Source organism: Enhydra lutris, unplaced genomic scaffold, assembly GCF_002288905.1.
Source record: "Enhydra lutris kenyoni isolate GAN:26980312 unplaced genomic scaffold, ASM228890v2 scaffoldscaffold39, whole genome shotgun sequence".
NCBI classification, from domain to species: Eukaryota; Metazoa; Chordata; class Mammalia; order Carnivora; family Mustelidae; genus Enhydra; species Enhydra lutris.
In genome coordinates, this window is record NW_019154123.1 from 27,339,516 (window position 1) to 27,366,065 (window position 26,550).

The 26,550-nt window shown below is 37.0% G+C and overlaps 1 protein-coding gene across 1 annotated transcript in view; it reads right to left on the bottom strand.

Annotated features, from left to right (window-relative positions):
* The window catches only part of LOC111155012 (oxysterol binding protein like 11), a 95,304-nt gene that overhangs the window by 36,100 nt on the left and 32,654 nt on the right, over positions 1–26,550 (bottom strand). Inside the window, exons 2-7 of the mRNA XM_022515005.1 lie at positions 24,282–24,350; positions 13,499–13,674; positions 12,584–12,663; positions 10,847–11,023; positions 7,617–7,818; positions 2,949–3,094 (exon numbers count right to left, since the gene is read on the bottom strand). Of these exons, the coding sequence (XP_022370713.1) occupies positions 2,949–3,094; positions 7,617–7,818; positions 10,847–11,023; positions 12,584–12,663; positions 13,499–13,674; positions 24,282–24,350 (850 nt within the window). The remainder of the gene's footprint in view (positions 1–2,948; positions 3,095–7,616; positions 7,819–10,846; positions 11,024–12,583; positions 12,664–13,498; positions 13,675–24,281; positions 24,351–26,550) is intronic.

Genomic DNA, 26,550 nt, shown 5'->3' on the forward strand with positions numbered 1-26,550 from the left:
TACAATCTTTAAAAAGTAAACATGTTGGGGCACCTGGGTGGCTCAGTCTTAAGTGAATGCCTTCAGCTCAGGTCATGATCCCAGGTTCCTGGGACAAACCCCACATTGGGCTCCCTGCTTGGCGGGAGGCCTGCTTTCCCTCTCCTACTCCCCCTGCTTGTGTTCCTGCTGTTGCTGTCTCTCTCTGTCAAATAAATAAATAAAATCTTTTAAAAGAAGTCAACACGTTCATAAACCATATCAAATCTTTTCTCTCAAAAGGCTCTTTCCTCCTAATTTTCCTAACTTTGTAACTGGCACCACAATTTTACCTAGTCATTTAGGTTCACAAACTTGGTAATTATCTTTCATCCAACCCTACAACCAATCACAAGTCCAACTGATTTTCATTTGAAATGCATATTACCTATTCATTTGTCTTCATTTCTACCTCCATAGCCTTCTATCGACACTTCAATTCTAGGTCATATCATACACCAATCTTCTTAATCATACCCCATGCTCATGATTTTATCATCTATTACGTAAGATTAAATTCTTCCATATGATTTTATGTTCCTTGGAGGCACAGTTTACATTGCATTTTATGAGCAGTGGCTCCAGGGATTATCACTCCCCGGAGAATGCAGCATGAATGGACATCTGGATTTGTAAAATCCAATCACCCTATGATAATTTTCCATAATCCAGGTGCTCTGCTATATTCACTTTATGTTCATAACAATCTTATAAGCCATTATTATCCCTGCTTTACAGATGAGAAAATTGAAACTAAGTGGCTAATTATTGGTCCACATGTTAGTAAATGACAGGACCCGGGTTCAAAACCATCAGGCAAGTTTTCACAATAAGCCTTCATATCCCTGCTCCTACTATTCCTCCATCGATATTATCCTACTACTCTTCTTCTCTTCAAATCCTGTCTTCTTTCAAAGCCTGATTCCAATTTCCACTTTCTCTCCAAAGCATTCTTCTTCCACTCTACTCAATACATCTTTCTTTCCTTCTCTGAATGCCATATCCCAACAGCCTAAACCATGTCAATGAAGATGAAAAAAAAAAAAAAAAAATACTACTTCATGTTATCCTCTCATTGTCTCCAGGTATATGTAATTGTGACTCCAGGCAGATTAGTAAGTCTCTCTAGTGAAAGAACTATGTCTTCAAGTTTTTGTGTCTCCTCTAATTCCTAACATTGGACTTCTCATACACTGGACACCTTAATAAATACTGTTTGACTCTAGAAATGAGCTGGTCAAAAAGTTACAGGAAAAAAAAAATCATTTAGTATTTTTTTTTTCTTCTCTCCTATCCATACTGCTGCCATTGTCTGCCTCATTAAGCCGAGGTCTTGGCCAGTTTTGGAAGTCTCAGTGTCACGTACTTCTTCTTCTTTTTCTTCCTACTTTCTTTTCTTTTCTTTTTTTTTTTTTTTTAAAGATTTATTTATTTATCTGGGGGGCGGAGAGGGAGAGAGAAAATCTCAAGTAGACTCCCGGCTAAGCACAAAGCCCAGCAGGGGACTTGATCTCATGACCCTGAGATCATGACCTGAGATGAAATCAAGAGTCAGATGTTCAACCGACTAAGTCATGCAGGCGCCTCCATGTACTTTTAAGAAGTAATTTGCTGGGGCACCTGGGTGGCTCAGTGGGTTAACGCCTCTGCCTTCAGCTTAGGTCATGATCCCAGGATCCTGGGATCGAGTCCCACATCGGGCTCTCTGCTCAGCAGGGAGCCTGCTTCCTCCTCTCTCTCTGCCGGCCTCTCTGCCTACTTGTGATCTCTGTCTGTCAAATGAATAAATAAAATCTTAAAAAAAAAAAAAAGTAATTTGCTAATGGGACACCTGGGTGGCTTAGTAGGTTAAGTGTCTGCCTTCAGCTCAGGTCATGATCCCAGGGTCCTGGGATCAAGCCCCGGATTGGGCTTCCTGCTCAGTGGGGAGTCTGACAGTCCCTTTCTCTCTGCCCCTCCCCCTGCTTATGTGTGTGTTCTCTCTCAAATAAATAAAATCTTAAAAAAAAAAAAAAAAAAGAAGTAATCTGCTAATATATAAATAACCATACGCTGTGCATTATTACTCTTGACTCAGTAATTCTACTTGGGACTATAACCTAAAGAAATAATCCAAATTAAGAGGAGAAAAAAAAAACACAGTAAACAAGATGACATAGTATTATTTATAGTAACAGAAAATAACAAAGAGCCTAGATATTTAATACCTTACTTCAACATTTAGAGTTTTAATTATACGGGCCAGACATAATGCTCATAAGAAGTATCGAGTAAAAAGAGCTTAAAATAAAACTATCTATGTAATTATGATTATCATTAAAAAGTAACACAAAAGGCAAAAGATCAATATGATTTTTTACAGTGGTGGAACTATGACTAGAATAAGACATTCTTTAGCTTCTGAGAAATGTGGAATAAATAATACTACAAAAATATTATAAAACCCTGAGACCATGCTAATTGGGGTAACACACACACAAAAAAAACTGGTTTGGGAAAGAACTTAAAAAAGACTTAATAGTAAATTTTTAAACTTGTAAATTTAATAGTAAGTATCTAATAATGTTAAGATTTAAGAAGAAATGTAAGAGAGAAATACTGTGCAAATAATCTTATATTAGGTAAGCTAACTCTCTAGAAAAATAAAAATGTGCAAACTGCAACTTTTTAATACAGTTTTATCAAGCAAAAGTGAGACCAAACTAAAAAAGGCACATAACTTAACCTGCAAAACACAACATGTACAAGTATTATACAGCAGATCTCTTCTAAACCAAGTACTGTTTAAATAAAAAAAAACAATTTCTAGAGTCTCAAGAATGTCGTGCTGGTGTTAGGATGACTAGCATGCCCTGACAACGAAAAGAGAACTGAACCTTTTTACTGAGTCCTAGTTTTTACATCAAAACTGTATTTTCACATTACCGTACCCTTGCTAATGGTCCAGATTCTTCAACACACTGCTCTTCGGGGACTGCCACTGGTTTACTTTGCTCAGTTGCAAAAGGCTGGTCAGCTCCATTTTTATAGTGGTTTGATAAAGGTATCTTTGGTTCTAACCACTCGATTGTCGTTCCTGATGAAGTAAGAGAAAACTTTCGCTGAAACTTGCTCATAATCTGGAAAGTTCAGCAGATGTGGATTTTATTAAACAATTTTGTTTTGAGCCCACAAGACTAAAAGCAGTTCAACCTGCTAAGAGACTCTGTAAAGCAGCCACTTGTATCTCATTAGCATGAGCACCATGATTGGGTATTTTACAACACAGCAACTTGCAACTTGAAATCAGATACCTTTAGAAAAAAATCAACCCTGAATGGGATTGAACGTCTTCTGGGAAATCTGTAAATCATAACGTATTCCTGCCCTGAATAGCTGATTTGCTACCCTTTCTGTAAAAAACACTGTCCCTCTCCCTAATGATAAAAAAATATGCAATTAGGCTTTAGGGAGTCAGAATTACAGAAGGAGCCTGGGATTTTGAAAGGGTAAAATCTTCATTTTGGGACTGAACCTTATTCTCAGTAGCAATTTTCTAACCATTCAAGATGGTTACCTTGATCTAACGTAAGTATTGCAAATACAAGTCCCTTCCTCTTGTTTTTTAATCCAATAAAGAAGTCCATATACTTTTAAAATGAAAGGCTTTTCTACTGAATAAATAATAGCTGACCTAGAGAAAGAAGTGGTCACATTTAGAGACCTGTCATCTTCTCAGTTAATGACTCAAATGTCTCTTATTACTCTCAACTAGTTTAACAAAGTGGATTCTATGCCTAATCAATAATGGAAAATGTTCCATTTGATTTCAGAGGCTGATCTAGGTTTCACAGAAGCTTGATTATTACAGTACTACAATAAGGGATGCTCAGACTACTACAGCAAAAATTACAAAGAGTAGGATATTTACTCGGTCTATACTGAAATGCCAGACTTCAGTGCAGGAGTAAATTACTAAGCACCTACCAGGCTACCAGAGCCTCCTGCCTTGCCACTCAGGCCAGTCTCTCAGGAATGCCCTGGGGAGGTTCAAGAGGCCAGTTTCAAAATTCCAAAGAAATGAAAATGTTTTGCTCCTACCTTAAAATGTTTAACTCTTAAGAGAGATCTGTTTTGAGAGACTGCTCAATTGACTGGAAACCACAACACTCTTTATCAAACCAATCATCTGGTCTCTCAGGACCCCTCTAAATCAATGATCCTTGGATGACACACAATTAAGACCTTATGGGACCGAACACTAATTTAAACTTTGATTTCATTTCTTGTGTCATCTCAAAATTTCAGTGAAAAGGTAACTCAGTTTTTCTTTTCACAGTTATATTTTTATTCTCAAGTGACTGACAAATAAATTTCTACAGATCTAATTTGGAAAATGACCACTTATGTAAGAAACACCAATACCAGTTAATCAATTCCACCAAATATCCATGCTCCAAAACATAGTAACGAGGGAGAACTTTTACTTTCAACACTTCTATAGAGTTTAAGTCTGTTGCATTTTTAAACTAAAAAATGCAAATTTATATTGTACATGCTTCACTAATCATGGAGCAATCATTTAAAAATATAATTATGGGGGCACCTGGGTGGCTCAGTGGGTTAAAGCCTCTGCCTTCGGCTCAGGTCATGATCCCAGGGTCCTGGGATTGAGCCCCGCATCGGGCTCTCTGCTCAGCAGGGAGCCTGTTTCCCCCCCTCTCTCTCTGCCTGCCTCTCTGCCTACTTGTGATCTCTCTCTCTGTGTCAAATAAATAAATAAAATCTTTAAAAAAATATATATAATTATGTATTAAGCTACACAAATGAAATTTCTAAGAACTAAAACAATTATACACATTTAATTAATCAAGTATTAAGCATCTAGTATCTAGCACTGTGCTAGCTGATGTGCTTTATAAAAATTAAGTAGCATCAACTGAAAACAAACTTACCATTTTCCTAACAACATTATTATTATGAACACTAGAATTAAACCAAATTTCACAGCTCGAGGTAACTTATCCAATGTTCAACATAGGAGAAGAGTTAAGTAAACCAAAGAACTATCCCTTCAAAGGAATGTAATGCAGCCAACAAAAACTGTATTTATCAAAAGCACGACACAAATTGGAAAATATTCTTGATATTACGTTAAAAAGTATAAGATAGGGCGCCTGGGTGGCTCAGTGGATTAAAGCCTCTGCCTTTGGCTCAGGTCATGATCTCAGGGTCCTGGGATCAAGCCCCGCAGCGGGCTCTCTGCTCAGCAGGGAGCCTGCTTCCTCCTCTCTCTCTCTGCCTGCCTCTGCCTCCTTGTGGTATCTATCTGTCAAATAAATAAATAAAATCTTTAAAAAAAAGTATAAGATAAAAATATATGTTTTCTAGGAACTATGGGATAAAACAAACAAAAACTAAGAAGGAAAGAAAATCTGGTAGGGTATGTATTAATATTAACAGTGGCAATTTCTGGTTGGTAGGACAGTGCACGATTTCTTTCTTTTTTCAATTGTATAATAGTTCCTAAATTTTTTATGAGTGTGTGTTGCTTTAGTTTTTTAAGTAGGCTCCATGCCCAGGTGGAGCCCAGCATGGAGCTTGAACTAACAACCCTGAGATTAAGACAGGAGCTGAGATCAAGAGTCAGACACTTAACCAGCTCAGCCTCCCAGGCAACCCAGGTGTATGCTTTTATGCTAATCCATCTCTTCTGAACACCCTCTCCTCTCTCTCCACCCCTAAGCTTTTTGCAGCTTTTCGAGGCCTTTCCCAGACCTTTTTCAGAAGTATTGGTCCATTCATATATTCTCTCAAAGTTATTTTGTTCCCATTGTAAACACCACTTTCCATATTACAGTTAAGTATTTACATGTTCATTCCAAGTAGACTGTGAGCTTCTTATGGGAAACATACATAGCTTACTAGCCTATACCTATAATTGACACTAAACATAGTTTATTAGCTTGAAATACTGATTTAGGTAGGCATACATGAGGATAGAAGCCATACTTTATCAACTCAGATCTGACTGTGGTAGGGGTGCCTGGGTGGCTCAGTCCACTGAGGGTCCAACTCTTGCTTTTGGCTCAGATCAGGATCTCAGGGTTGTGAGATCAAGCCCCACAAGTCTGCTTGGGATTCTTTCCACCTCCCTCACCGCTTGCTCAAGTGAGCACACTCTCTAAAATCAATCAAAAAAATCTTTAAAAAAAAAAAAGATCTATGATAAACTTTTTCCTGGGCAGAGGCTCAGTATCTTTTAAAAATTTCCTTCACAAGGGGAGTTAATTGGGTAAGAGAACAATGAATTGTTTTGAACTATTAAAACAATGGGGATGGGGACACCTGGGTGGCTGAGTTTGTTAAGCGGTTGCTTTTGGCTCAGGTCGTGATCCCAGAGTCCTGGGATTGAGTCCTACATCTGGCTCCTGGCTCAGGAGAGAGCTTGCTTCTCCCTCCCACTCTGCCTGCTGCTCTCTGTGCTTGTACTCTCTCTCACTGTTAAAGGAATAAATAAAACCTTAAAAAAATTCTTAAGAAACAAAAAACAATGGGGATAGGAGAATCGAGGAAATGTTAATATTAAAGGGTACAAACTTGCAAGTAGAAGATGAACAAATTCTGGAAATCTAATGCACACCACTGTGATATAGTCAACAATACTGTAATATATACTCTGAAGTTGCTAAGAGACTAGATCCTAATACTCTTGCCACAAAAAAGTGATAATTATGTGGTAAGACTGAGGTGTTAGCTTTGGTAATCATGTTGCAACATGTATATGTATGAAATCAACAGGCTGTACACCTTCAACTTACACAATATTGTGTCAACTGTATCTCAATAAAGAAAAACAAGAGTTTATTCATCTCATTAAAAAGAAAAACTCGGGGCACCTGGGTGGCTCAGTGAGTTAAAGCCTCTGCTTTCAGCTCAGGTCATGATCCCACGGTCCTGGGACTGAGCCCCGCATCCACTCTCTGCTCAGCAGGGAGCCTGCTTCCTCCTCTCTCTCTGCCTGCCTTTCTGCCTACTTGTGATCTCTGTCTGTCAAATGAATAAATAAAATCTTTAAAAAAAAAAAAAAAGAAAGAAAGAAAAACTCGTATTTTGTCCTCACATGCAGTAACTTATTTTCCCCAGTAGATTATTTTCAACGAATTTAAGTGCTCTCAAGTATTAACTGTATACCTTATTTTTCAAACTGAAAAGTGACTGACAGACTTGCATATCTCTGGCTCAATATGGATATAAAGAACAGATGACTAAACCAAAAGTTAAGAAATGGTCCCAATATTTTTATTAAGGTCCACTGGATGAATAACGATGCAACCGATTTTAGCAGAAATGTACTAGATGTAGATTTTGAGTTCAGTTTTCAACATGTAGAAATGAGGTCTCCAAATTCGATTATATTAAACATTAGGCCAAAAATCAGTTTAGATTTGAAAAAAGGCACAATAAGACTTTAACATTAACGTGATAATTAAAAATCAAGAGGCTCATTGTTTTTTTTTCTTTTTATTAAGATTTTTTAGGAGTTAGAATTACAACAAACACAATCTTTTCATGTTTTGGCCCTTAATGTTAAGTCTTACTTTTTATTTATAACTTACCTGAAGACAGTGAGCTCTTCTGATGTGATGCATGCTGCAACTGGAGAATATGAAAGCAGTCGTTTAAGCAGTTCATAGTTGCCATGGAAGTAGCTTTGAGCATTAAGAGATCCTGGTCCAAGGAACTAAGATGGCCAGAAGCAGGAAGGCATTCAATTCGCCTAATTAAGTCTCTTTGTTGTCCTTCAGCATGAGACATCATCTAAGGAAAACAACAGTTCCATGTGTCCTACTCATGATGTCTGTGTATCATGTATACATACAGTTTCCATTTTAATTACCATGTTCAGCTTCTGAGCCATTTTTAGGATATATTAGGCTTAGAAATCTATTTTACATTTGGCTATTCTCAATGAGCACATTTAATAGTGCTTATCAATTATGCAAAAGATGGTAATCTTTGGCAGCTGTATTTTTTCTTCAGAAGCAACAAAGCTCAAAAGCCTTGACAAACCTTTTATTAACAGTATACATTTGTACAAGTCATTAAAAACATTCTGGGGTGCCTGGGTGGCTCAGTGGTTTAAGCCTCTGCCTTCGGCTTGGGTCATGGTCTCAGGGTCCTGGGATCGAGCCCCGCATGGGGCTCTCTGCTCTGCAGGGAGCCTCCCTCCCTCTCTCTCTCTGCCTGTCTCTCTGCCTCCTTGTGATCTCTGCCAAATAAATAAATAAAATCTTTAAAAAAAAAAAAACAACAAACCATTCTGGATCATCTTCAATAGCAGCATTAAATATTTCATTACAAAGTAAAATTAGTTCCCAATCTGGGTTCTTAACCTCTTTCTTCTCAGCACCTCTGGTCTGGCTCAGTTTGAACCTACATTGAGAACACAATGGTTTTCCTGCTTTCTTTTCTCTAATCTAACTTTCTGGTCCCATTAGCCTGATCATGAAGCAAGTACTGGATATAAACTTTCAGGTTAAAAAGAGTTTAATACACTCTGCTTTGATCAAGAGCTCTGTCCACTCTTCCTAAGGGAGCAACAGAATAACAATGCTTGATAAGCAATCCAGTATTTTAAAATAAAAACTGAATTTATTATGCTTAATTATTCAATTGTGAGCAGACAGTTCTCAGATTACCTATCTTTTAGACACTATTATAATTCACACAGAACCTCTATAATGGAGAGACTCTTTCAGCTTTCAGAGGCACTGTACCAGATGAATTTTAACACAGTTCATCAGTGGGCTAGTGAGAGAGAGACGCAAATATCCTACCAAACAAATCAAGTGTGTGGTACTTGAAATAGTCCCTGAAAACATATGTCATGGCGATGGATCAAACATTCACCTTTATCAGAAAAAAAAAAAAAAAAAAAAAGTTTCTAAATTAAAAGTGTGGATATAAAGATATCTATATGTACACATGTACTCATGCATATATGTGTGTGCTTTGTGTGTGTAAAGTATTTTGGATACAAATGTTAGGACTACCTTCCAATAATCCAAATTTATGAATAGTACAACCACTCTTGCCAACAGCTGGGCAATATTTACTAGAGTTAAATATACAAAGTTAAATAATTTATAATCTATGATTGAACAATTACACCTTTAGATATGTAACCAACAGATATGTGTTTAACTGCACCTGCCAACCTCTAGAGAGGAGACGGGGCTGGAGATAAATTAATCACCAAAAGGCAATGATTCAGTCAATCATGTGTACCTAATGAAGCCTCCATAAAAACCCCAAAAGAAGAGGTTCAGAGCCTCTGGTTGGTGAACACTTGGGAGTACCAGGAGGGTGGTATAACCAGAAAGGGCATGGAAGCTCCATGCTTTCCCCCGCCATCCCATCTGGCCTTATGCAACTCTTACACCTGTCTGTTCCTGAGCTCTTTATAGCAGGTTGGTCAGAGGCACAGGTGACAACACCAACTTGCAACTTGTGTGTAAAATGGGGACAGTCTTGTGGGATCTGATGCGACCTCAGGCAGACAGTGTTGAAACTGAATTAAACTGCAGGACACACAGCTGGTGTCCACAGAGAAATAGAAAATTGCTTGGCGGTGGGAAAACCCCAACAGTTGGTGACCAGATTACAGAACTATAGAGTGTTATAGCAGAGCAGAGGAGAAACATAGGAGTGTTTTTCCTTTACAGAATGACTGTCATCAACTATAGATTATCAGACTTGGAGGTATGTGGTAGACATTCCAAAAATAAAAAAAAAACAAGCCTGTCACTTCAAAAAAAGCTGACGGTATTTACTGCCAATTATAAAATCTGAGCTTTAAAATGAAAAGAACTTTGGAAAACCTTTATCTGTTACCATAAGCTTGATTGCTTCCCAATACTGAAAGCCTTTTCTAATGAGATTGGTGAGGTCGTTAATGAATGGGAATTTTCAAGGTTGCCTGATAAAACAGATCAACATCTGCAAGACAGGCCTAACTCTGGAAGATGATATTTTCCAATGACTAATGCATGGTGTTACAAAATCATGCATAGGTTAAAGATAAGTTTCAAGTGCAAGACAGACAATAGATTTTCATATTCAAATATTTCATATTTTCATATGAAAAGTTCATGGATATATATCAGATTCCACAGTACATCTAACATTTACAAAACTATTACTGTTAAGTTTTCATGCAGCACCAAAGAAAAATAACCACAATTATCTTAAAAGGCAATTAAAATATTCCTCTACTTTCCAATCACATACCTGTGTGGGGCTACTCACTACATAGGTATCTATTAGCTCTACCAAATTTAACTCAGGAATATTTAGAACCTAACAACTACAACCTTTATTAAGTAACATTATTTAGTACTCAGTTTGAAAAGAAACAGGGAAATGTTGAGATAAGGAAACATCGAGGATTTAACTATTCTATTTTTGTCTATGTTTGAAATTGTCTATATAAGTTGTTTTTTTTTTTTTTAAATTACTTGTTTGGCCACATAGTCTTCCCAACAGGCTTAAAAAACCCTTTTGCTCATAAATGTTACATCAAAAGAATCTGTACTTTTACTTGAGAAATGCAAGATACAGACTGAAAAATGAGAGTGTACCAAGGAAACTTAGGACACCACAGAAAAGAAATTTAGGACATAACATATAACCAGGGAATCTCTATGACTTGAAATTGTCTCAACATAGTAAACAGAAAACATTGCAGGGCCCCAGAAGACACAAACAGGATTTCTAATTTTTTTGTGATGAAACCAAGCAAGTTAGATCATTTTGGCATTTTAATTTGACTTCAATTCATACTTACTTCTCTGACTTCCACAAGATGGTCTGGAGGTAAGTTAGCTCTTTTGTTCACTGATTGTAGTTTGGAATGTCCAACATTAAAAAAAGAAATGGCATTTTGACTTGGTCTCCTCTGGGATATAGGAGAATTACCACTAGATGCAAGTGAAAAGCTTCGTGATTTCAGAGGAGGATTATTCTGTCAGACAAACAAGGAAAATCATTCGTTTTCTGAAATTCTGGCTAACCCTTACCTATTATATATATACTTTAGGCCTACACATGAACAGTTTAAAAAAATAAATTAACCTCCGAATTGACTACAAGAACATTTCTGAAAAAGGCTAAAATTTAAAACAACTCAAAGTTTAAACATTTGACACATCCAACAGTAAAGTAGTAATTTATTTAGAAAACTGATTATAGGTTTGTGCTGTTGAGAATATTTTTTCACATTTTACAAATACTAGAAAAGTCTAATTTCAGATTTTTAAATACCATGACTTAAGCAAAAAAATATTCAATAAAATACATTTTCTAATCTAACATGCAAGTATCTTTGGAACAAACTAGTACTTTCTGATTACTGCCAATGACTACAATCTTGCAGTAGGAGTAAAGCTTTTGTGATGAACTTCCTGAAGACTGGGCAGCAGGCCTAAATCACAAACAACTTTTTAAAATTTACTTATGGGAAAAAAAACACAAGGGGAAAAAAAAACCCTTTTTTTAAAAGTCAAGCTATCACCTAGGTACACCAAGGTACAGAATCCTTCAACTATGCTGCCCAGGTATTAGTTTATAGGTATCTCTAACCTCAGATTTCAAGTATTGAGACCATCCTCTCTACCTTCAAAAATAAAAAACATTCCAAAGAAGATATGCAAATGATCACTAAGCATATGGAAAGATCCTCAACATTATTAGTCATTAGGGAAATGAAATAAAAACCACATATACCAGGATGTCTATTACAATTAAAAAAAAAAAAAGGGCATCAGCAGGTACTGGTGAGGATGTGGAAAAACTGAAACCCTCATACACTGCTGGTAGGAATGTGAAATGGTTCGATTACTCTGGAAGACAGTTTGGCAGCTCCCAAAAAAGTTAAACAAAGAACCACCAGACAACTCAGTAATTCCACTCCTAAATCTCCACCTCAGTGAAATCATGTGTTCACCCAAAAACCTAGACACAAATGTTATTCATAATAGCCACAAAATGGAAACAACCCAAATGTCCACCAACTGATGAATGGATAAACAACATGTGGTGTATCCATACAAGAGAATATCATCTAACCAAAAAAAGGAATAAAATGATACATAAAATGACATGAGTGAACAAAGTATTGTGTCAATAAAAGACTAAAGAACAAGTAAAACTGGGTATCTAATAAAATTTGCTTCTAACTCTGAAAAAAATTATATGAACTGTAAAAAGCCAGACACAAAAAACCATTCTATGATTCTTTATATGAGACCCAGAATGGACAAACTCATAGAAATAGAAAATGGACTAGTGTTTGCCAGGGGCTTGGAAAGGCGAGTATGCCAGTGACTGCTCACAGATACGGGCGTTTTGGAGGGTGATGAAAATGTTCTGGAACTTGAGAGTTGTGATTGTTGCACAATCTCCTGAATATATTAATACCAACGGAACTGACACTTTACGGTATATGAACAGTCTTGCAATTTAATAATATTAAAAAAATTATTTTCCCTTTTTATGCTTTAATATCATAAACGAATCCACATACCTTTCCAATAGCTTCAGTGTGATGCTGTGTACATATCTGAAGTCTGCTAACCCAATGTTGTCGCTCTTTAGCATCTGTGGCTAATAAAAAGAATCTAAAAGTTATTCACTTTTATATTTATTTTTGAAATTAACTGTGTACAGCATGAGAACAGATAACTAAAAACCAGGGATTGGCCCTACTCTCCCTAGAGCAAATGTCCCCTACTAGAGGGAGGGAGGAAAAAGGCCAAGCGCCAACTCTGTTAAGTAACACAGTAGCTGAATATGGATATTTCAGAAGAAGGATATATTACATGCAGCTAGACAGGAAGATAAGACAAGTCTTAAGTTTCTCATAAAAAATATGCTCTTAAAGAAATAACCTTTATTAAGCATTTAATGTGTACTCAACATTTTCAGATCTCTTATAGCATGCTCAGTTAGGATTACCATTATATTTTATATACATTAATTAAATAAAAAAACAAATTAAATTTACCTAAGCAAAAGTTATACTTTTAAAATGAATGTGAACATTTTAATAAATCCCAGCTATGTGTATTAGTTACTAGAAACTTCAAAGGGGGCATGCAAACCAAATCAAGAAAGGGGTTAAAATATAAATCCATGGCAGACATAAAAAATACCATTTAAGCAAGCTATGTTTTTAGATTTTTCAGTAATCAGGGTTTATCTACACAAATATTTTACAGGGGCCAATTGTAAACAGTTGTTCTCTGTACTACTTGAGAAAAGTTATTTATTAAAACAGATTTCATAAATTCATAAGCAATTCTAAGATTTTGAATATCACATGTACATCACTGATGATAGTAGTTTCTATTTCCAAAACTCACATGAAAGCATGGAAGTATATCAACTTCTCAAGGAAAGAAGAAAATCACACTATTAATTCTCATTATCTTGATCGTACCTCTGAGTTTATACTGTTCCCCACTGGCAGCATTTACAGTGAAGGTGTGAGAGTCCTCGTCACTAGGTGATATTACAGCTCCTGCAAGCTGCAAAGTACCTCTGGGTTTTTGATTTCTAGACTGTTCATTTACAAAGTACTCCAATAACCCAGCTTCATTGTTTAAAACAAAAAACCTGTAATGATTCAAAAAAGAAAGTCATAATTTTTAAACATTCCCGCTCGCCAAACTAAAGCAAACTAAATATCAATCACCGTACTTTGGAGTTTTTGCTATTAAAAAAATAAAATTCATAGGGTGCCTAGGTGGCTCAGTCTGTTAAGCGTCTGACTTTTGATTTTGGCTCAGGTCATGATCTCAGGGTGGTTGAGATCTTCTCTCCCTCTTCTTCCACCACTACCCTCTCCCTCTCAAATAAATAAATACATTTCAAAAGCTATTCAAGAACTTGGACCCTGATATGAGGAATTTGAGAGGCAAAGTGCGGGTTGGGGGGTAGGGAAGGAAAAAATGAAATAAGATGGAATCGGGAGGGAGACAAACCATAGGAGACTCTTAATCTCACAAAACAAACTGAGGGTTTCAGGGGGCAGGGGGTTGAGGGAGGAGTGAGGGTTAGGGAGAGGATAGTTGGGTTATGGACATTGGGGAGGGTATGTGCTGTGGTGAGTGCTGTGGAGTGTATAAGCCTAATGATTCACAGACCTGTACCCCTGTACTCCAGGGGCTAATAATACATTATATGTTAATTTAAAAAAAAGAAGAAGAACTTGGAAACATGAGGTTGAATTTCCTAGGAGTTGAAAAACTGAATGAATTTAATAAATGACATAAAACCTTCAGCTGAAGGAGAGGCACTTAATGGGACGAGGTATACCACATAATGCAAAAAGGAAACAAAGATAGAATATCCTCTCAGAGGAAGATTTCTCTCCAGAATTCATTAACAGGGAAGGTAAATTGCCCAAAGACAAATGGTACTGAGAGTTTTTATTTAAAATTCACTGGAAACAAACCAAAACATGAACTCTGAGGATAACTAAATGCTGGGTAAGAAATAAATCTGATTTAAGATTTAGTCAGTGAAATATACAATGAGAATAATGTCAAGGTAGAAAGGTTTGGTGAATGTATCACTAAATAGGTCACAACTAAAGATTACTTATCCTGTTTAAAAATGTAAAAGCTGCAACTGGAGATGGAGAAACATAAGGAACTTGAAACTAAGTGACGAAATACTGATATACTTTGGAAAAGAATTTGATGTTATGATTTGGTTCCAGATTAATTACTTTATTCAGATTCCAATTTAAGTAATTCAATAGTTTTTTTTTTTTTTAAGTCTAAAAAGTTTCGATTTAAAAAAATTAATGTTTGAGTTTGGAGCAATTTGGCATTCTATGTTACTGAGTTCTACAACACTAGACCATAAGAGTTCAAGGTCCTAGAAGATACTGTCTTTTTTTTTTTTTTTAAACAGATTTCATTTTGTTTTTTTTGTTTTTTTTAAGATTTTATTTATTTATTTGATAGAGATCACAAGTAGGCAGAGAGGCAGGCAGAGAGAAGAAAGCAGGCTCCCCGCTGAGCAGAGAGCCAGATGTGGGGCTCGATCCCAGGACCCTGGGATCATGACCCGAGCCGAAGGCAGAGGCTTTAACCCACTGAGCCACCCAGGTGCTCCTAGAAGATACTGTCTTAAGCAACAGCCAACCATATCATATCAAACTGAGAGAAAATGTAATCAGCCTTTTCTTCAAGGGAAAAAAAAAAAAAAACAAGAAAGCAAAATTTGAAAGTGGTTGCCTGAAGAGGGAGATGCAAAAGCAAAGAACTATTGTTTTTCTTGTTCATCTTTAAGCATGCTTCTGACTTTAAAAATTATGTTCATATATTTTAATTTTCAAAATTAGCATTTTTCAGAGCTTTTAAACTTTCATTTCATTAATTACTAGAAGAGTTATACACTTTTTCATGTGCTTAATGACCACCCATCGTTCTATTTCATGAAATGCTCATCACATTTTGCCCAATAATAGGGTTATTTTTATTTTCCAAAATATTTGAAGAGATTATTTGAATTAACACAAGATAGTCACCGACATCATCTTCAGTTTCTAAAACATAAACATAAAACACAAAATGCACATACAAATCTGTTATGGTCTGACTGCCCTGCAAAATTCATTATGTTGAAATCCTAACCCCTAAGCTAACAGTATTAAGAGACAGGGCCTTTGGGAGGTGAGGTGAATAGGTCATGAGGGCAGACCCTCAGGAATGAGATTAGTGCTTTTATAAGAGAGACCCAAGAGCTCTTCCTTGACCCTTCTTCTGCTATGTTCTCACACAAGAAGTCTATGATAGGAAGAGGACCCTTACCTAACAATGCTGGCACCATGCTCTTGAACTTCCAACCTCCAAAACTGTGAGAAATGTTTATTAGCCACCCAGTCTGTAGTATTTTGTTATAGCAGCCCTAATGGACTAAGAAATGAATCTACTACAAAAAATTCGTCAAATAAACAGAAAAACAAACAAAAGGTGGGTTAGTAAGAAAGCCATCTTGTCAAGATACTAAAAACCACTGAGTTGTACACTTTAAGTGGGCAAATTTTATGGACTGTGCATTATATTTCAATAAAGCTGTTAAGAAAAAGAATGAACAAACAAAAATGGGAAGGAAGGAAGGAAAGAAATCTCTTTGCGCTGTTCTAACTTTGAGTATAATTCATTTCAAACAGACAAAGGAAAATGACTGGTCTCTTCAAAGTAGTCAAAGAAAATTTAGACAAACACTATGTTTAGAAATCTAAAGTTTGGTGTGAACACATATTTCTTATCCCAAAAGCACTTCCACAAATTTACAATACAGGAGGCACTCACTTAAATATACAGAAATATGGTGAGGACAGATTGGTGAAGTCAGAGAAATAACCAATAACTGAAGAGCATGGTGTCTACAGTTAATAACACTGTACTGCACATTTGGAAAATGGCTGAGAGTAGACCTTGAAAGTTCTCATCACAAGAAAAAAATTTTGAAATTACTTATGACAGATGTTAGCTAGACCTATTGTGGTGATCACTTCATAATCTGTTGTACATTGTACACCTAAAGCTAATATAATGTTACATGTCAATTATACCTCACTAAAAAAAAAATGAGCCAATAACTGATCATCTTTTTTTTTTTTAAGATTATTTATTTATTTGACAGAGAGAAAGTGAGAGAGGGAATACAAGCAGGGGGAGTGGGAGAGGGAGAAGCAGGCTTCCCACTGGGCAGGGAGCCCGATGTGAGGATCGATGCCAGGACCCTAGGATCATGACCTGAAGGCAGATGCTGAATGACTGAGTCACCAAGTGCCCCGATCATCTTTTTAATACCAAGATGAAACCATGGGTCCAATGCAATAAGAGAGCACTTTTGGCTATCTTTCATTATTCACGGATTAATATTCTTCCTTTATCCCTTTTATGGAGAGAAATTTTACAAGATGTATAGTTTGGAGAAAGAAAATCCACATAGTGAGGAAACTTAACAAAGCCCTTTTGTTCAGAAGGATAGTAGACTCTTGATGGAAACATTCTGAGCAAGTTGGCCTAGCCAATAAACGAAGAAAATGTAGAAACGCAGGTTAAATGTAACAGGGAAACAAGATTCATCATGAACCTTCTTTGTATGCAGAAAATTCAGCTAAGTTGTTAAAAGAAAATGCTATTAACATTGGCAAATAATTGCTTATTTTATGCAATTTCAAAATAACAAAGACTGGGGCGCCTGGGTGGCTCACTGGGTTAAGCCTCTGCCCTCGGCTCAGGTCATGATCTCAGGGTCCTGGGATGGAGCCCCGCATCGCAGCATCGCAGCATCGCAGCATCGCAGCAGCCGTCGGGCTCTCTGCTCAGCGGGGAGCCTGCTTGCCCCACTCTCTCTGCCTGCTGCTCTGCCTACTTGTGATCTCTGTCTGTCAAATAAATAAATAAAATCTTTAAAAAATAACAAAGACTGTCAATTTGGGGAAATGACTAATCTTTGAAATAACCTACAATTTAAAGTGAAATATCATCAAAATGCAACTTTAAAAATATTTTGACTTAGAAATCTATCTTAAAATGACAAAAATAAACTTGAGAAGATTTTTGGGAAGAATTTAATGCTCTGTGTCTATAGACTTCTATGCCAGATGGGAAGTAATCTCACCCTCTGGAATTAGAAGTTAAAGTGGCAGAAAGTGGGTTCAGGAGAGGGTCTTGCTCTTCTGTACTTTCCTAGCGTACCATATTCCAGAGCAAGTAGTTATTTATAGAGTATGCCCAAAGTGGATTTCTCCAAGCTGCTACAAGTTGACCTCAGTCAAAACAGAAATGGATTGGAAGGAAAGGGTCTTGAATATGCCATAGGCGCAGTGCTTCTGTTAAGCTACACCAGCAGCACATGGACAAGAGTGGCTAGGCATAGAGACGCCTGGGTGGCTCGGTTGGACAACTGCCTTCGGCTCGGGTCATGATCCTGGAGTCCTGGGATCGAGTCCCGCATCGGACTCCCGGCTCCACGGGGAGTCTGCTTCTCTCTCTGACCTTCTCCTCCCTCATGCTCTCTCTCACTCTCTCTCAAATAAATAAATAAAATCTTAAAAAAAAAAAAAAAAGAGTGGCTAGGCATGCCAAAGAAACTGAGCAACTAAGCCTAGGGACGTTAAACATAGTCTTAACCTATCTGTTCACCTTTGATCAGTGTACATGTTTCATGCTGAGGACTCAGTATCTCTGCTGTACCACAGGACCTCCAGCCCAGCTGACATAAAGTAAAAATGAAAAATGGGAAGGTTTTTTTTTAGGTGGGGCTACAGTTGGGCTACTGGGTGGCTTAGTCACTTAAGTATGCAACTCTTGGTTTTAGCTCAGGTCATGTTCTCAGAGTTGTGGGATCCAGTCCCACCCTGGGTTCTGCACTCACCAAAGTTGGCTTGAGATCCTCTTCCTCTTCCTCTGCCCCTCCCCCAACTCATACATGTGTGCTCTCTTTCTCAAATAAATAAAATCTTTAACAAAATAATAAGAAAGTGGGCTTACAGCAAACTGACAAGGTGAGACCTCTCTCTGATGGGATAAGTCTAAAAAGTTCTGTGCTCTCTCAGTAGCAAACATGGATGAGTTTACAAGCACTTTCTAGTGCTGCTGAAAACTGGTCTCTTACATATCTGGAGGGATCATGTCCAGAGAGCCAGCACCCCTCCCTATCCTAGAATGTTTGCTTGGATCTGCTAACTCCAGGCAACCAATGGCCAATGTTTTTTTTTGCGGGCTCCCTCATGCAATAATAAACACCTGCGATTTCTTCCCATGGTCTCAAGCTGCTGCTCACCTGAGATGCCATCTTGAAATTATGCTAAATTCGTATGTTTGTGTATTTTTTTTTAAAGACTTTATTTATTTATTTGAGAGAGAGAGTGAGAAAGAGAGCATGAAAGGGGAGAGGGTCAGAGGGAGAAGCAGACATCCCACTGAGCAGGTAGCTCAATGCGGGACTCGATGCCCAAGATTCCAGCATCATGACCTGAGCCAAAGGCAGTCGCTTAACCAACTGAGCCACCCAGGCACCCATGTTTATGTATTTTTGGAGCTTCCTTACTCTGTTCCCCTTCTGACAGTTTCTCAGTATTATTCGATATGATATAAACAACAGTTGTTGAATATTGGGGGTGGGGGAAGCTAACCTATCTTTCTTTTAAGAAGGAGAACAAAAAATAGTGCTAAAACCAAAGTGAAATTACAATTTTAAAAATTAGTATTCTGGGGGTACCTGGCTGGCTCAGTTGTTAAGCACCTGCCTTCGGCTCAGGTCATGATCCTAGGGTCCTAGGATCGAGCCCCACATTGGGCTCCCCTCCCTACTCAGTGGGGAGCCTGCTTCTCCCACTCTACTCACCCTGCTTGTATTCCCTCTCTCGCTGTCTCTCTGTGTCAAATAAATGAATAAAATCTTTTTTTTTACATTTTTAAAAAAATTAACTTTCTGGGGGCATCTGGGTGGCTCAGTCAGTTAAGTGTCTGACTCTTAGTTTCAGCTCAAGGTCATGATCTCAGGGTCATGAAATCAAGCCCTATGATGGGCTCTGTGCTCAGTGGGGAGTCTGTTTGAGATTCTTTCTCCCTCTCCCTCTGCCCCTCCCCCTGCTCACACTGTTTAAAATAAATAAAACATTTTAAAAATTAATATTCTGTATGACGTTTGAATATATAAGCCTTCAAAAACTTTCAAAAATCTAAAGTGAAAAATACAACATGAAAAGACTCCCTTGACTTGGCTTTTTTTTTTTTTTTTAATATTAAAGATGGGACCCCTGGAGAACTGCCCTTTTACCTTCAATAGGGATGATTCCCTTCTAAGTCTTCATGCCATATGATCTCTAACTTTCCACATATCATTCTTATTTGGATTACCTAATGTCACTTCCAACTAAACACAGCCCAAAGTGCCCTCTCTGTTAAACAATCACCTTTTCATCAGTGCTTCTCCTATTCTTTTAAAGTCTGAAAATCATTCTTTTATAAATTATGTCTCATTTTCAAGTTGTTTAAGGTTGGAAAGCAAATTCAGCTCCCATTATTTTATTGTGGCCAAAAGCAGAAGCATCCAAATGACATGTGAACTAGAAGCAGCATGATAATAATGTAAAACCAGAGACTTCGGAGTCAAAACTATTTAGGTTCAAATTCCAGTATTATCATTTTTAAAAAATTTAAAGCCAACAGTGAGATACCACTTCACACCTATTAGGAAGGTTATTATTAAAAAACAAACAAACACAAAAACAGAAAATAACAAGTGTTAGTAAGGATTTGGAAAAAATTAGAACCCTTGTGAATTGCTGGTAAGAATGTAAAATTATGTAGCCACGATGGAAAATGATACGGAATTCCCCAAAAAATTAGACACAAAATTACCATATGATCCAGTAATTCCACTTCTGGGTATATACACAGAAGACATGAAAGCTGAGACTTGAACAAGTATTTGTACCGCAATAGTCACAGCAGAATTATCAGCAGCTAAAAGGTGGAAGCAACCCAAGCATCCACTCACAGATGAACAGATAAAGAAAATGTGGTACACACATGCAATAGAATACCAGAATCTTTTTTTTTTAAAGATTTTATTTATTTATTTGACAGACAGAGATCACATGTAGGCAGAGAGGCAGGCAGAGAGAGAGAGAGAGAGAGAGAGTGAGAGAGAGAGGAGGAAGCAGGCTGTCCACTGAGCAGAGAGCCCGATGCGGGGCTTGATCCCAGGACCCTGAGATCATGACCTGAGCCGAAGGCAGAGGCTTTAACCCACTGAGCCACCCAGGTGCCCCTAGAATACCAGAATCTTAAACAAACAAACAAAAAAGGGTATTAGCCTGAGAAAGGAAGGAAACTCTGACACACGCTACAACATGGATGAACCTTAAAGATAGGATGCTCAGTAAAATAAGCCAGGCACAAAAGAACAAACACTGTATGATTTCACTTACAGGAGATACCAAGAGCAGTCAAAGCATAGACACAGAAAGCAGAATACTGGCTGCCAAGGGCTTTGGAGAAGGAGAAATGGGAGTTATTATTTAATGGTAAAGTTTCACTTGAGAAGATACAAAAAGTACTGTGGAGAGATAGTGCTGATGGCTGCACAGCAATGTATGCATTTAATGTTACTAAACTGAACACTTATACATGGTTAAAATGATAAATTTGTGTATATTTTGCCACAATAAAAGAAAATGAAAGTTTAATCCCCCTGCACCACAACTACCAATTCTACCCTGGCTTTGCTCCTTACTGCTTGCCTGTGTGACCTTGGACTGGTTATTTAAACTCTTCAAGGTCCCAGAGAAGTTTGAGAATCCTGCACAAAATAGGCCCCTAAACACAAATTTGTTTGCTGACTCCAAACCATCCTAAAAGCTTAATCACTACAAGTATTTTTATTTTTTATTTTTTTTTAAAGATTTTATTTATTTATTTGACAGAGAGAGATCACAAGTAGACAGGCAGGCAGAGAGAGAGAGAGAGAGAGAGAGAGAGGGAAGCAGGCTCCCTGCTGAGCAGAGAGCCTGATGCGGGACTCGATCCCAGGACCCTGAGATCATGACCTGAGCCGAAGGCAGCGGCTTAACCCACTAAGCCACCCAGGCGCCTACTACAAGTATTTTTAAAAACCCAAGGCAGGGGCGCCTGGGTGGCTCAGTGGGTTAAGCCACTGCCTTCGGCTCAGGTCATGATCTCAGGGTCCTAGGATGGAGTCCTGCATCGGGCTCTTGTCTGCTTCTCCTTCTCGCTCTGCCCCTTGCCACTGCTTGTGCGCTCTCTTTCTCTTCCTCTCTCTCTCTTGCTAGTTCTCAAAAAAATAAATCTTATTTTTGTTAAGACCTATAGATGGCCGACAGGCACATGAAAAGATCCTAGTACTACCAATCTTCAGGGAAATGCACATCAAAACCACAATGAAGTAACACCTCACAGCTGTCAGAATCGCTAGAATCAAAATGACAAGAAATAACACATGTTGGCAAATATGTGGAGAAAAGGGAACACTTGTGCACTACGGGGGGGATGCAAACTGTTTTTACAGCCACAATGAAAACAAGTATGGAGGTTACTTAAAAATTCAAAATAGGAAAACAAAACTGAAGGTATCACAACTCCAGACTTCAAGTTATATTATAAAACTGCAGTAACTATAACAGTATGGTGCTGGCACAAAAACACACCCACAGGATCAATGGAACGGAATAGAAAACCCAGAAATCAACCCACAATTAAATGGTCAATTAATCTTCAATGAAGGAGGAAAGAATATACATACAATGAGAAAAAGTGTCTTCAACCAATGGTGTTGGGAAGACTGGACAGCTATAAGCAAAAGAATGAAACTAGACCACTTTCTTATACTACCTACAAAAATAAATTCAAAATGGATTAAAGACTTAAATGTGAGACTTGAAACCACAGAAATCCTACAAGAGAGCACACAATTTCTTTGACATTGGCCATAGCAACATTTTTCTAGATGTCTCCCGAGGCAAAGGAAATAAAAGCAAAAACAAACCACTGGGACTACATCAAAATGAAAACCTTCTGCAGAGCCAAGGAAACACTCAACAGAACTAAAAGCAACCTATTGAATGCGAGAAGATATTTACAAATGACATATCCAATAAAGGGTTGGTATCCAAAATATATAAAGAACTGATAGAAAAATTGCTGGCAAGGATGTGGAGCAAAAGGCATGCTCTTGCACTGTTGGTTGGAATGCAAACTGGTACAGTCACTGTGGGAAACAGCATGGAGTTTCCTCAGAAAATTAAAAGTAGAACTACCCTGTGATCCAGTAACCGCACCACTGGGCTTTACCCCCAGAATACAAAACAACAATGCAAAGGGATACATGCACCCCTATGTTTATTGCAGCATTATTTACAATAGCCAAATTATGGCAGCAGCCCAAGTGTCCACCAACAGATGAATGGATAAAGAAGATGTGGTGTACTCACACACACACACAACACACACAGGAGTATTACGGCCATCAATAAGAATGAAATCTTGCCATTAGCAACAACATGGATGGAACTAGAGAGTATAATGCTAAATGAAGTTAAGTCAGTCAGAGAAAGACAAATACCATATGGTTTCATTCAAATAAACAAAACAAAAGAGAGAGAGAGAGAGAGAGAGAGACTGACTCTTAACTACAGAGAACCAACTGATAGTTACCAGAGGGGAGGTAGGTATGGGGGTGGGTAAAATAGAAAAAAAAAAAAAAAAATTAAAATTAAATAAAATTAGAAAGAAAAAAAAAAAAAGAACTACCATATGATCCAACAATTCCACTTCTAGGTATTATCTGAAAAAAAATGAAAACACTAAATTGGAAAGACACATCACTCTATGGTCATTACAGCATTTATGATAGCCAAGATATGGAAGCAACCTAAATGTCATCTTTTTTTTTCCAAGTTTTTAAAATATTTATCTAAAGTCTATTTAATCAACATAACTGTATTATCAGTAGTTAAATGTCTTTGACAGATGGAGGAAGAGGATGTGGTGTAAATATAGATACACACACACGCGCAAATGGTATACTATAAAAAAGAAAGAATCTTGCCATTGATGAATTCCTGGATGAACTAGAGGGTATTATATTAGCTGAAATAAGTCAGACAGAAAAACAAATAATGAATGACTTCATTTATGTGTGGAATCTAAAAAACAAAACCAACAAACAAAACGGAAAGATGTATTGATATAGAGAACAAACTGGTCATTGTCAGAGGAGAGAAGGGATGGGAGGATAAACAATATAGGTAAAGAGGATTAAGAGGTACAATCTTCCAGGTATAAAATAAGACAAAAGGATACAATGTCTGGCATAGGGAATACAATCAATAATACTAAAGTAATTTGGTATGGTGACAGACGGCAACTAGACTTACTGAAGTGATATACGTAAATATTAAGTCACTATGTTGTACACCCGAAACTAATACAATACTACATGTCAATTATTCTTCGATTAAAGAAAATATTAACTTCTGAGGCATTCTGGACAGATGTCAACTCCTCTCAGCTTCTACAAAGGAGAACTTATCAGACTTTAAATAACCATAAATCCTTCTCTAAAAGGTTTCCCATCCATGTCTATACAGAAATAATATCAGAATATAAAATTATCAGCCCCATTTCTGGTCTCTTAGGAGAGGGATGTGACACAGAATAATCACTTACCGGTACTGCCACCCAGTGACAAGGTTGGTGTACTTCATTAAGTAGCCATATACATTTTCCATGTGATCACTGTTTCAAAAGATCAGAATGCACCGAAGTCAATAAAAATTAGAAATATCAGGAAGTTAACTGAACAGCTTTAAAAACAGCTGTATATATATATGTGTTTTACGAATGCCTCAAACTTTCTTCAGAAGATTTACAGATTAACGAAGAGGTATTTAATCTACCAAATTTGATATCCATAGGTCTTTATTTTACTAGATTTCTTCAAAACAAATATAATCTCCCATAAGTTATTATATAATATTTCAAATAGGAAATCATTACATAAATATAAAACAAATATACTATAAATATATAATTATAAATAAAAATATTTTATAACAATTCACTACTAAAGAAATAAAATGGTTTTATGGTTGTAGAAAGCCAAAAAAGGTCTCTAAATTGAATAGTGGCTCCAAACTCTGGTAGGACACATAAGAGGCCAATCTGTTGTCTCTGATTCCTTGGGCTTCCAAAACGATCAGACTGTGACACCTCACTCCCACTCCACTTCAGACAGGTATGAGGCAAAATATTCTCTGTAAGTTTTGTCAATGGAAAGATTTTAATAAAGTCCTTATTACAATTGAGTTTATTTCCTGCCCCATTTTTTCACTTATTACACATATATTCTGCTATAGTGGTTCTTAAAAATGCAATATCTCATTGATATTTCTTTTCCAACATTTTAAGGTCCCTTATACTTATGAAAAGTAAAGGAGACCTACATTGACATATCTTGTTGATACATTCATTTTTTATTTCATGGCTTACACTGGAATTCCTTTAAAACTCACCTAAAGTTTTAATTTAACACTATAAAATGCAATGGATATTCATCATTAATTTTCTTTACTATCCCTAATCACAGAGATACATGGTAAAATTTCAGCTAACCAGCGTAACGGAAACTGGAAGTGTGAGGCAACTGGCAACCTTTAAAACATGGATACATTAAAGGTAAACCAAGGAAGAGCTAGCTGACACAACTAACAGAACAAAGTTCAAAACAGATTTAAATTGATCCCAATGACAAATAAAAAGGGCTGAAGATAAAGACTTTCTCAAGAAAATGAAATGACCAAATATAACATTCTAGTGCTACTACTGGGGAGTAGGGGGATGCCTCAAGAATAAACTCAATGTGGAGTGTCTTTCTAATCTCATTTCTTCAAAGGGTTTGAAAATAAAGATCAAATCTACAAATAAAGAATTGAGCCCATGACTATGCTTTTTTTTCCTATATTTTTCTTCCATTCTAAGGCTAGCAAGCAATACTGTCTATTAAGTGAAACTCATCAAGTCCTTTGGGTTTCAAAAGGTCACTAAATCTCAAGAAGACAAAGGTTGTTATATGTTATGTCATGTTAAAACTGACATTATCAGCTGAATTCTCATTTCAATACTTTCTAGAGCCCATATCTAGAAGAAAGGATTCTCTGGAAACCCAAGCCCTTGTGTTTTTGCTAGAGTTCCTCTAGTTGCAGCCCAGGTCACAGTAAAGCTTTTCTTTCAGTTCCACTGGTACTTAAAAAAGCATGAAGATATTTTTCTCGTCTGGCTCCCACATCTTTCCCAAGCTTTAGTCTTAAACAACTCTTTGAGGTCACAGGAATCCCAATGTTCATGGATTTTGCCCAAAAATAACTTCCCAGAGTTCTTCCACTGTTTCTTCTTTAGGGAAGCTCAGGTTTCCTCAACTATATTTGCCTTCAAAATTTATTCCTTCACTTATATGTGGACTCTAAAAAAAATAATACCTCTTAAAAGAATTTTTTAATTTTTAAGTTATCTCTACACAAAATATGGGGCTTGAACTCACAACCCTGAGATCAAGAGTGGCATGCTCCATTGCCTGAGCGAGCCAGGCACCCCAAAAATAATTTTTAAAAAAGAACTCATAAATACAGAGAATAGACTGATGGTTGCCAGGGGTGGAGTAATAAGTAACATGGATGAAAGTGGTCAAAAGATACAAACTTCCAGCTATAAAATAATTAAGTCTTGGAGATGTAATATCCAGCACATTGAGTATATTAAAAATACTATATCGCATATTTGAAAGTTGCTAAGAGAAATCTTAAAAGTTCTCATCACAAGAAAAAAAAAGTATAATATATATGGTGAGAGATGTTTACTAGACACTGTGGTCATCATATCACAATGTTTACAAATCAATGTGTACCAAATTAAGCTGTGTACCAGAAACTAATATAATGTT